This window comes from Dryas octopetala, chromosome 8, assembly GCF_963921425.1.
Source record: "Dryas octopetala chromosome 8, drDryOcto1.1, whole genome shotgun sequence".
Taxonomy (NCBI): domain Eukaryota; kingdom Viridiplantae; phylum Streptophyta; class Magnoliopsida; order Rosales; family Rosaceae; genus Dryas; species Dryas octopetala.
In genome coordinates this window covers 4,639,335-4,651,554 of record NC_141373.1, presented here as the reverse complement: position 1 = coordinate 4,651,554, position 12,220 = coordinate 4,639,335, and the positions used below count along the sequence as shown (strand labels likewise).

The 12,220-nt window shown below is 35.6% G+C and overlaps 2 protein-coding genes across 2 annotated transcripts; one reads left to right on the top strand and one right to left on the bottom strand.

Annotated features, from left to right (window-relative positions):
* Positions 1-231: 231 nt before the first annotated feature.
* On the bottom strand, positions 232-3,603 carry LOC147276286 (G2/mitotic-specific cyclin-2-like). Its single transcript, XM_086253977.1, has 11 exons — positions 3,427-3,603; positions 3,171-3,231; positions 2,934-3,066; positions 2,718-2,814; positions 2,396-2,617; positions 2,182-2,298; positions 1,506-1,595; positions 1,188-1,409; positions 999-1,097; positions 664-842; positions 232-388 (listed from the first exon to the last, which is right to left on the bottom strand). The coding sequence occupies exons 2-11, from the start codon at positions 3,220-3,222 to the stop codon at positions 247-249; spliced, it is 1,353 nt and encodes a 450-aa protein (XP_086110103.1). The 5' UTR covers positions 3,223-3,231; positions 3,427-3,603; the 3' UTR covers positions 232-246.
* A 3,914-nt stretch (positions 3,604-7,517) lies between these two features.
* LOC147276285 (U-box domain-containing protein 15-like) lies at positions 7,518-10,581 on the top strand. Its single transcript, XM_086254171.1, has 4 exons — positions 7,518-7,957; positions 8,050-8,166; positions 8,522-8,953; positions 9,302-10,581. The coding sequence occupies exons 1-4, from the start codon at positions 7,592-7,594 to the stop codon at positions 10,355-10,357; spliced, it is 1,971 nt and encodes a 656-aa protein (XP_086110297.1). The 5' UTR covers positions 7,518-7,591; the 3' UTR covers positions 10,358-10,581.
* The last annotated feature ends 1,639 nt before the right edge of the window (positions 10,582-12,220 follow it).

The window sequence follows — 12,220 nt, the reverse complement described above, 5'->3', positions numbered from 1 at the left end:
AACTGCTTAAAAAAAAATTCACATTATCTGCTGAGTGCATACTTATAGTAGATTTATCTGCAGAGTGCAGACTAAAATAGATGTACTGATGTACTGGTGTTGGCAACAAAAGGAACCCCACCCACCCCCACATGTTCTTAAACCCCCCAGGGCAACTTCTGTTGCTCAGTGACAACTTAAGAAAGACCTTAAAATTTAGAGAGTTTTGGCCGCTTAAAATTTGATCATTTTTCTTTGTCAGCACCATCAGAGATCAAGCAGGAGGAAATCAGCTGGTTCAGCTTTAGCTGCATACCCAAACTTCCATGTACTGTACTTCCTGTGTACTCCAGTAAGTTTCCCAGTTTCAGCCTTCTGATGGAAAGTCACTATCATCCTTGAGCATTCTCTGCACACAAACATCAGCTTTCTGATAAGATTTCATGTATGACTAATGCAAGTAAAATAGATTTCATGTATGACTAATGTAAGTAAATAGATTTCATGTATAGCTACATGCCTACGTTACCATATTCTTGTAACACATTCTGTACTATATTCACTAATAGAAGTTCAGTGATTGTGGTACAATACTGTGATGCAGGAATGTGGTCCAAATAGTTCTATTATTTCATGTATACCATAAAAATTGCTATGAATCATGAAACTCCAACATATACTCACAGGAGTTCATCTTCTGAGTAATTAGTGTACCACTCGTTAGTTTTGCTCCACTGCTTGAACCGTGAAAGACTACACTGGGCAGTGTAAATGGCTGCAGCAGCAAGCAGAGATGGTCGGAACCTAAGCATTTCATACTCCACCAGGCATAGCTCCATGAGAAAGAAGGCCAGAAGCTCAAGCTGCTCCAATTCCATGAGTACCAAGTACATAATATTATTATTTTAATGAGAAAAGAGAGAGAGAGAGAGAGAGAGAGAGAGAGAGAGAGAGAGAGAGAAAATAAAAATAAAAATAAAATCTAATTGGATCTTATAATGTGGGATCCTATTACTCACTTTTTTGTCTGATTGGGCTGCCTTGAGGAATCTCTTCATGAACACATATGCGGTAGGAACAGAGAAGTTGAATTGTAAATTGTTCACCATTGACTTCTCCTATTGGACAATAAACAAGAAAACCAGTGAATGTATATTTTACTATGAAATAAAGTAATGACAGTTAAAATAACTGAAAGATCATATTACCATATCAAGGACATCTTTCCTTGTGTATGCCTTATCTGATATCAGAACAAAATCCTCCACAATTGGGACAGAAACCTCCTCATACTTGCAAGCGAGTAACATGGCTGTCACACCAACCAACTGAAGCTTCTTTCTGATCACCGTTTGGCGCTCTAAGAACCTGTCTATAATATTGACGGTAAGGAATAATGTCTCATCCATAAGCTCAAACTTGTAGTGGACCTGTAAACACAATCAAAAATATCAAATCCATTAACAATCTATTCACACGTGTAAACCTTTAAAAACGCAATTCATAAAATTAGTTTAATATAGTACCTCAATAAGCCAATCAATAAGAATAGCCCTCATTTTCTCGTTGATGTCAGGTTGCTGGGCCATGTAACTTGAGGAGACACAGCTTAACTTCTGCATATTAAGATGAACATTCTTCAGTAAATCAAACTTAGTAACATCTCCTAACTATTCATCTACTTAGACTGTCTTTTTGGCCAATTTTCTGTAATTAATTTCTTTCAGATCTTAATCATTTGACAATCTGACCAACTAACCAATTTTATCACAAGATTATGGCAAAGAAATTAAAGTTGCTCATCAGTTGCTAATGTTAAGAAGAAGAATGCATTTCATTGCAAAAATAAAGAAACCACTAATGTGGTTCAACTAAGGAAGTTCCTCTCAATCAGAAGACCCCATTAATCCGGTCCAACACTTGCACATACATAGCCTTGTCTAACTATTTGGGGTTGGCTACATGAACTTTTGTCCACTGCTCCCTTCAATCCTAAGCCATATTATGAATCCTTTTTACATGTTTGAACTCATCTAGTAAAACAGATGTGTTATCAACAAAACTTGGTTTTAAGGTTATCATGTATTCCTTTAATTGCCAACCCTCAAGAACAGAAAAGTAACTTATGAGATATAGTGGCATGAGTGATCCATCTAATAGTAACACTTTAGTATATGCTTTCAATAGCTAATGTAAATATACCTCAGTTCCCCTGTAGTGAGCATAGATGTCATCTATGTACTCAACAACACTAAGTGGATCCTTGACGCTGCTGCTGTCAATATCCATGACAGGTTCCTCCACCTCTTCATCCTCCTCCTGCAGTAATTCAACACCACCAACCTTGTTAATTACCCAAATGAATAAATAGGAACCCTTTATTAACAAGAATGCAGGTAGTACTAGACACACATACCATCCTATCAATTTCATCTAGCATGGCTTCTGTGTGCTTCACATACATTGGCACAGGAACATCACAATCATCATCCTCATCATCCTCCACATCTATGATTTCACAGTCCACCAGAGCACTAGAATTTGCAGCAGATGAGCTCAGCCTCTTAGTTTCCTTATCACAGTCCTTCACACCACTCGGATTTGCAACCAATGAAGTCACAGTCACATCCTTGGTTTCCTAATAACAAGATAACCAACGCAATATACTTAAATTTCAATTCAAATTGGAAAAGTAAATGAAATTAAAAGCTTCTTGTCATTGGTCTAAAAGGGTATACCTTTGAGAACTGCTGGACCATTTGTGCTGCAAACCGCCTTGTAATTGGTCTATGTGCTGCTAGATTTGCCAAGTTCTTATTACATGCTGCATCTTTCCTGAAAAACGAAGGTCCCCAATTAGTTAATTAGAAATTGAAAGACTACCAGAAAACCCAAATGTCAGAACAAAAAAAAAACTTACAAAGAGATTCAGATTATAAGAAAATACCACATACCCAGAACACTCTCTTTTGTTGACAACGCAGGGGTTGAGGTTAGATCTTGTAATGTTATGGATATCGCCTAGTGCCCGTCTCTGATTGTGCCCCACCTCCTTCACAAACTTGGTACCCCCCATTCTTGGACCCTCTTTAGAATTCAAAGAAAAAAACACAAAAGGAAGAAAATAAATTTTAAATTCAAAATGAAAAATACGCTATAACAGGCATTTTAAGGTTCTGTTGTGTCTCTACCTTGGAGATTCGAGGACCTAATGAGACCTAGGTTATTCTCCTTTGAACCCATTTCGCTAACCTTCAAGAGCAGCCCCAATAGATTAGTCCCAATAAGAACCCACATTCAAACAACGAAAATCAAACCCTCTAAATAAAATTTAAACAAAAAGGGAAAAAACCCATGATCTAGAACTTGAAGAAGAAGAAGACTGCAACGAAACCAAGATCAACCCTTTTCGGAAAACAAAGAAAAGAACGAAAGAAACCCACTAACCTTGAAGAGAAATGAAGTCTAATACTTGATCAAACTGGTGTAAATTAAAGCTAACAAGCCCTTTAGCTTCAATCTTCAAAAGCCCGAGAGAGGCTCTACTCTGAAATCAGAGAAAGGAGTGGCCTATTTTCTTGGTAAGCCCCTCTCTCTCTCTCTCTAACACACACACTGCTTCGCTCTCTCTCTTTCTCTCTCCTCTGTGTGTCTCTGTCTCTGTGTTTCTTTTGGGGGTTCTTTAAAATGGGGTTTTATTAGCAGACTCTCACAGAATAAAAGGAAAAGAAATAAAAAGCGAAAATTGGCACGGAGAGAACGGGCATGTTACACCTCCCTCTCCTTATTCCGATTTTGAATATAACGGCTACTAAATCCTGACCGTCCGATCTTAATACCAGCGAAAAGTCGCGATGCTCTGTCCCTAACGGCTATCTCGCTTTTGTGCTTCGTGTCCGGTGATTTCAAATATTTTGTGGGACGGGCCTGCTGCTTTGGTTGTTTGGGCTGGGCCTTGGACTTTCTATCTCTGGAAAAAGCCCAATGGCCCATGAATACACGCTCTACATGACCAATGATTTCGCTTTTTTCTTTGCCATATTTGGAAATCTGCTAATGTGGAGCCGGGGACTCAAACCATAAATACGCTCTGCACCACTATGGAAACTTGGAATTTCGACCAAAAAAAAAAAAAAACTTGGAAAGTTTTTCCTAGAAGCTCCCATGCCACGTGGCTCACAACAATTTCATATATTTTCTAATTTTGCTTCGTGCCTCATGAATATATCATTTTGATTTACCAAAAAAAATGAGGAAATGAAAAACTCTGATTTTGAATTTGCTATTCTTTAATAAGCATGCTCGCTCCTTTCTGTTTTTTTCTTTTAAACAAAGAATAAGATGAAGAGGGGGAAATATTTTCATGAAACCAAAAGTACAAAAATACAAAAAAAAAAAAAAAAATAATTAATTATTGGTGCTTATCCGAGATTATGAATTTGTGACAACTACTCGTTAGTTGTTTATTGAGTTAAACCATGTCATATATTCAACATATGGTTGATAATTATTTACGTACACCATAGCAATTATCGATAACACAATTTAAATATTAATAAGCAACTGACTATTATTATTAATGTACATATTTTTCATCAATAAAAATTTATACTATTAGATAGCCGATCTAAGTTCAATGTGTTACAAGCTTCACAAAAATTTGTGAGGTTAAAAAAAAAACAGTGACAAATATCATGTAACTCACTCTTCTCTTTCCATATTTTTCATTTTAGCATTACTAGTGGTTTCAAATTTAACATATCATTTTAGCTCTTAATCATTTTTCTATAATTCAATCATTTGCCAACAAATCATGCAGATTATTTTTTAAAAATAAATTTGAAATCTAGACATGCATTGTTAACCATTTCATAATTCAAGTTTTTCATTTATCTTTTGATCAAACAACAAAAGCTTCTCATTTTTCTCTGGTATTCCATTTCCATCAATTTAGTTATGTTACTATATTTGATCTTATCAAACAGTATTGTGTAGAGGGTCTCATAAAATTGCAGATCCATCAGTTTTCCTTTCTTGTTTTCTTGATTAGCAATTCATCTCTTTGCCATTTTTTATTTTTTATTTTCACAAGATTGGAATCTGGACATTAATATTGAAATCTTGTTATTAATTTGACAGCAAAACAATTTGGTGGGTACGGGCATCATGCAAATATGCAATGCAACCACAACACGAAATAGACTTGACCTGCAAAATGTGCTGGCTGGCTGTCAATCACTCAGTGGTCGGAGCTTTTTGTCCATTAATTCCATTTGTGGCCCCAAAAAGTACTTAATTACAAAGAGACTTCAGCATGGAGAATTGGCCAATTGGGGTCAAGCTCGAAATGTGCTGACGCTGAGTCAACATATCGATCCTCAATTCCTATACGGGAAATGGAATTGTTATGACAAATGAAATTGTTATTTATATTCTAAAATTAAGAAAAATTATTATATATAATTAATATCTTTCGTTATCTGATATAACTAACGCATGTGTTATAAATTTATAATTAATTTTTAATTAAATAAAGTAACTTAAGTTCAAATAGAGCAGAGCTCTCAACTCATCCAATACATATGAAAAATGTCTTTTTCACCTAGGGTGAAAACCAAACTTTCTAATTACCAAGGATGAGTTGTGTTGGTGGGTGATATGATGTCAATCATTGGTTGCGTTAAGGGAGGGCTAAGGGAAAATTGCCCTATTTGTTTATGTATTAAGCTCGTATTTATATCAATTAATTATTGATGTAATAGTATTTTTCTTCCTAATATTTTAGTTGCTTAAGTACGTACGTTCGAATTCATTTTTCACATATAAGAACAACTCTTTACAAAGAGATTCAACCCCAAAGGTGATATGAAATTATTAGTCTATTATCTTAAGGACATTCTAGATCCTGTTCACCATGCTTGACATATATAATATATAAGACAGATGCATGCATCATGCATGGATTTATAACCAAGAAAGAGGTGGAAATTCTTGGAGAGACTTGACTTTTCAAACAGGCTTAACTACTTCCTTAATTTGTGCGCGCATGTTTGTGTCACGATCATCATGATTTTGAGAGACATAAAATGTCTATTTTTTCTTGATGAAGATATAAAATGTATATTCAACAAGTAAATTCACTTTTAATTAAATTTAATAGTAAATGGAATGACAAGTTACCCCATAAAATAAAGAAATTAAACTTGTGTGCATGAAAAAGTGACTCATAACATCTAAAGATTTAAAATATATCTCCATTATATGCAGTGTCTACAAGATAAAATTTTATAGAAATAAAATATTTATTTGGCTCCTTATTATTTTTACTTATAAGTAATAGTCATTTACTTTTATAAATTAATGATTAAAAAGAAAAAAAAAACAATCAAGACTTGATAATTTGTGATTGATTTGTAAAGAGTCAAACATTTTTCTAAGCGATTAGCAAATGCAACCAATCAAGCATCAACCTTCCCTTGGTAATTAATCAAATATCAACTTTAATAATGATCTAATTAATTTCATAATCCGATAACTTAACATAGAAATTGTTATAATATTAGACTATCTAATAAGAGATCATATTTAAAGTCATTAAAAAACGTAATTACCAGAATTATCAACCAATGGTCTTAGCTTAAATCACAAGGGTCCCACTCCCACTCACCACAATCCCATCGTAGAGATTTTTTATATCCTGAAAATCAGACCACATAAAGTGGAGGAGAATCAGAGCAGTGGGATCCATCGATCACACCCAAAAACAAAGATAGGGCCAGAAATGAATGGGACCCATTAGCAACGAACCAATACGATCCAAAAGGGTGCACGTGATTGCGCGTCACTTTGTCAATAAACCGCGTGAACCGACCCAGACCATGCATGTATGAAATAGATTAAAAGTTGTAAAACATAGGCAACTGTTTTTCAAATGCCTCCCTTTCTCTTTTTAGTAAACCATAAAACCCGCCAAACATGTACAGCACAACAAAATTAAAATCCTAAACACCCGGAACATCACCAACTTTTTTTCTCTTTTTCTTTGAGAAAAGCATCTCAATTATCATATTAATTATCATAGTATCCAATGAAGACAAGTTTAATGGAAATAAATATCATATATTTGAGATATAATTACATGACAGTGTGAGTGTGTGGATTATACATAATAATTTTTTCGTTTTGAGTTTAAATATCTTACATACTTAAGCCTAATTTAGAATACAAGCATACAATCATTGCAAGAAAAAATCAACAATTAATACGAACTCTTGAAATATCTTAATCTTAGTTATTTTTCCTAACTATGATTGTTTGAATATCTTGAACAGATAGTAAGATACTATCAATCTACTCATATTATAAAATGTATACAAGATTTAAGAATAAACGTTTAACATTGGTCCCACTATATTAGTTAGTGTTTCACATGAAATAATAATAGTTTATCAATCATGATAGTACGTAATTATTGGGTTTTAAATTACTTTCTCGGAAAATTCACCATATATTGTCCGGGAAAGTTGAAGATTTTAAAGTTTTAAGAGGACCCATTTTAAGGAGTTTTGTGTAACTAGGTGAGGCATAGAGCTAGTTTAGTACTAGTGGGGAAATGGCGGAGATCAGGCAGATAGTGATGGAGGGAGGAGGGGATGATGAGAAGGGGAATGTTGGGAGTTCAACAAAGGCTGAAGATGAAAGCGATGGTGGCGTTGTTGGGGAATTGTTGGGAGTGATTGAGACCGTTGGATCGTATTCTGGGTACCGAAGAACGCACAGGAAGGAGTGCTTGAACTTGGTCAGGAGGCTAAAGCTGCTACTGCCCCTTCTGGAAGAGATGAGGGAATTAGAATCATTAGATGACATGTTGTTCATTTCGACTACCATGGCTTTGAATTCTTTGGCCAGTTTGAAGAAGGCACTTGTTTCTGCCAAGAAGTTGCTCAAGAATTGTAGCTGTGGAAGCAAGATTTACTTGGTCAGTGCTCTCTCTCTCTCTCTTACTGAATTGAATATTACTTGGGTTATCATATTAATTCTTTTGTTACATTTTGTGCATGTTTATGATAGACACTGGAAAGTGAGGCAGTGATGGGAAGATTTCATGCTGTTTATGACAAATTAAGCCTGACTTTGGATGATATGCCATACCATGAGCTTGGGATCTCAGTTGAAGTTAAAGAGCAAGTAATTTGATTCCTTTCCTTTGAATTTTTTCTTCAAATTGTTAATAGTTTAATACCCATATGGTAGATTTTCATAGAAACAGATTTGCAGAATGCAATGACTGAATGAGATGACCATTCACCAGCTTTACATTAATTTCTGTTATGTACCAATAAAGCTAGCTTGCCCATGAGTTTTTCTGGTTTTCGTTTTTGTTTTTACATGGGAGGGAATCAAACTCTGAACCTATCATAATCCTAACCGATTACCCCAACCACCCTCACAACTTGGGCTAACTCCATGAGTTTTTCTGTTTCTCATTTTGCATCCATTACTAGTGTGCTTATAAAAGCTTATAAAATTGGTCATTTTTCAGGTGGAGCTAATGCGTATGCAGCTGAAACGAGCAAAGAGGCGAGCGGATACACAGGACATAGAGCTAGCAATGGACATGATGGTTGCGTTCTCTAAGAGAAAGGAGGGCAGGAATGCAGATAGTGCCATCCTGGAAAGACTGGCCAACAAGTTGGAACTCCATACTGTTGCAGAGTTGAAAGAGGAAACAGTAGCTGTTAGAAAGCTGGCTAAAAGGAGAGCAAGGCAGATTAGTGCTGAAAGCATTCAGCAAATCACTGATCTTTTGGTAAAGTTCAAAGAAATTGCAGGCATTTATGAGGACTTCTTGCTTGATGGTCCTGTTTCAACAAGAAGTCTAAGGAAGTGTCAGTCTTTGTTGATTCCTCATGAATTCCTATGTCCAATTACATTGGAGATCATGACCGATCCTGTCATTGTGGCAACTGGACAGGTAATCTCAATTCTCAAATACACCATCTGAACCATTAATTAATTTCTACCACTAGTTATTACCATTGTTTTAATTGTTAGAGCCAAATCAGCCAATGCACTGAATATAATAAAAGTAGTACTTTTACATTTTGATGTATATGATTTCATGGACTGCATGCTGTCATGACCAAGATAATAAGTTATGGTGTCAGCATCAGTTTTTATTCTGTTTATCATCAAAACAGAAAACTTAATCAGGAAAAAAATTGCCTAAAATCTGAAAGCTTTGTTAAGTTCAACTATAGTTTGATTTTCTGAAATGCATAAAAATGGGGTCTGAGATAGTTTTCCCTGCCTTGTTTTGAAGACTTATGAAAGAGTAAGCATACAGAAGTGGTTGAATTCCAAGCACCACACCTGCCCAAAGACAGGACAAACATTGGATCACTTATCACTAGCGCCAAATTTCGCCCTGAAGAACCTGATCCGGCAATGGTGTGAGAAGAATAATTTTGAACTACCCAAGAAGGATCCTTATGCGGGTTCCGGTGGCTATTCTGCTGAAATCTTAGAAGAAATATCTTGCTTGGTATACAATCTATCTTCTTGTCAGCTGGATGTTTTAAAAGAAGCCATTTTTAAGATTCGTATGCTCTCCAAAGAGAATCCTGAGAATAGAGTTCTAATTGCTAATGGTGGAGGAATCCCCCAATTGGTTAAGCTCCTGTACTATCCGGATTCCAAGATTCAAGAACACACCGTGACAGCTCTTTTAAATTTGTCAATTGATGAGGCAAACAAAAAACTCATAGCCAGAGAAGGGGCCATTCCTGCTATAGTTAAAATCCTGCAGCATGGAACAGATGAAGCTAGAGAGAATTCTGCTGCTGCGTTGTTTAGCTTATCAATGCTTGACGAGAACAAAGTACTGGTGGGGACTTTGAATGGAATTCCTGCCTTGGTAAATCTTCTGCAGAATGGAACAATCAGAGGCAAAAAGGATGCTGCCACAGCATTATTCAACTTGTCTTTGAACCAAGCCAACAAGTCTAGGGCCATTAATGCTGGTTTAATACCACCACTGCTTCATTTACTTGATGATACGAACTTGGGCATGACTGATGAAGCCCTCTCGATTTTGTTACTCCTTGCATCACACCCCGAGGGTCGAAATGAGATTGGCCGGCTATCTTTCATTGAAACTCTGGTCGAAATTATCAAGAATGGAACCCCCAAGAACAAGGAATGTGCTACATCAGTTCTTCTAGAGCTGGGATTGAACAATTCGTCTTGCACTTTGGCTGCACTTCAGTATGGTGTATATGAGCATCTGGTGGAGCTGGCTAGAAGTGGAACCAACAGAGCTCAAAGGAAAGCAAATTCCCTTTTGCAGCACATGAGTAAGTGTGAGCACATTCCCTAACACTTCAAACAAAAACTTGATTTCTAACCTTTATTCTTGAGTGGTGCCTACTTATGTTTTTGGGGAGTATAACTATAAATCAAAGTTCATGCTGTGTTATTCTTCTTCTCAATTTTTTTTCTTTTCACTTTGGCTGAATTTTGTCACTATATGTAGTATAGATTGAGAGTTGAGACTGTATGATGGTATAAGAATTGTTGATTCTAATAAGTGAAAGAAGTGAGCTTTAGAGACTGATCCTTATACTTTTTCTGCCTAGCTCCAATGCTTACCAGTACATATTGAAAATTTTCTCAATCATCGTATGAATCATGCAGTAGTGTCTCATTGGATGCAAGTATGCAACTAATACTAATGAAATGGTACCAAAAATGATGTCAAAAGACTTTTCAAAGGGACTTCTATAAGGAGTGGGAAAATATTAGTCAGACTCAGAAGAGTAAGACTCATTCTGATTTGGGTTTTGCTTGTATGCATCTCCAAATAATCCAATGGTTTCCATTATTCCACATCATCATAGGATTTTTTTGTTCTTTTATGGTCTTATAGCTGTCCATACTCGCAGGAAAATTGTCTAATTGTAAAGATAGAAATGCTAATTGCAAGTTTGCAACTCCCAACCCCATCCAACCAAAGAACACTGCAACTAGCAACGTGTACTGTGTATAAACATAATGAAATGATCTGTCGACCACACACAACTCTGGATGTCATTTTCATTTTCATTTTCAATATAAACATCAAATGGTTTCTCAAGTCTTATACACCAGTTGATATAGTCGATGATGGGACCACTTTGAATCCTGTTTTCTTTCAACCAATAGCTTATTATGTCTTGCGAAATGAAGGGTAGAGAATGAGTATGAGGTTATTTTCTCATGTTTGGTATGCACGCTTTAGGAACGAGTATGCATGAGTATGAGAAACCCATAAAATAAGGAAATGAAAACCCCATGAGTCCTTTCAGTTTGTCAATCTCATTCTCTAGAATGAGTTTATAATTTTGAATCACGAGATTACCTCTCATCTCATATACAATCTTTTATATCCTGAAATCGTGATTACTACTCCTATAGCATTTCTAAACATTGAAATGAGAATCATCTCGTTCCCAATAAACTCATTGAGTGAAACAAACTCAAATGTGGTATGGCAAAATATTATTGTTGGGTGACTATGTTTAAATTCCAAAATTTTCTTGCCATACCACTTTTTTCTTTTTTAATGTTTGGCCATACGCCCATACTCATCTTGGAAAGTGATTACTACCAGAAATAGTGAAAGAAATAAGGACTGCATATTGACAAGTAATTTGTTGCTCCATTTTTAGTATCGTGGAGAGTCATAGTGCCTTAATGATTGATGGAAATTAAGGAGGTGTGATTGGTTCTGCAATTTTTTTTTTTTTTTTTCTTTCCGATTGCATTGAGATTTGAGGAGGTGTGAGTTGAATAATTACTCATCTTTAATTTATTAATTCAGGCCTCAGAGGGAGGGTGGTTTCATAAAAGCTTGAAGGGCCACAAGATGACAAGAAGGAAAAAAAAGGTGCCCTTAGTGTTACACAGTTTTTTTTTTTTTTTGGTCGAATTAGTGTTACACAGTTACTATAATATAATTAGACACAACGAATGAAGTTAATGACAACTACCTGTCTTATCATGCGTAATAGTAAGAATGGAATACTTATGTCGGGTTTATAACTCCAATTATAGAGTTATAAAAAAATATAAAAAAAAATTGTAAAAGAAAAAGAAGCTGAGTATATTTGTACCCACCTTCTTACTCAACATCCCCACCTAAAAAAATTTGTCAAAAATGGACTTTTCTACCTCTCTGAGTAGTCTTTGGTTTTGAGAATTA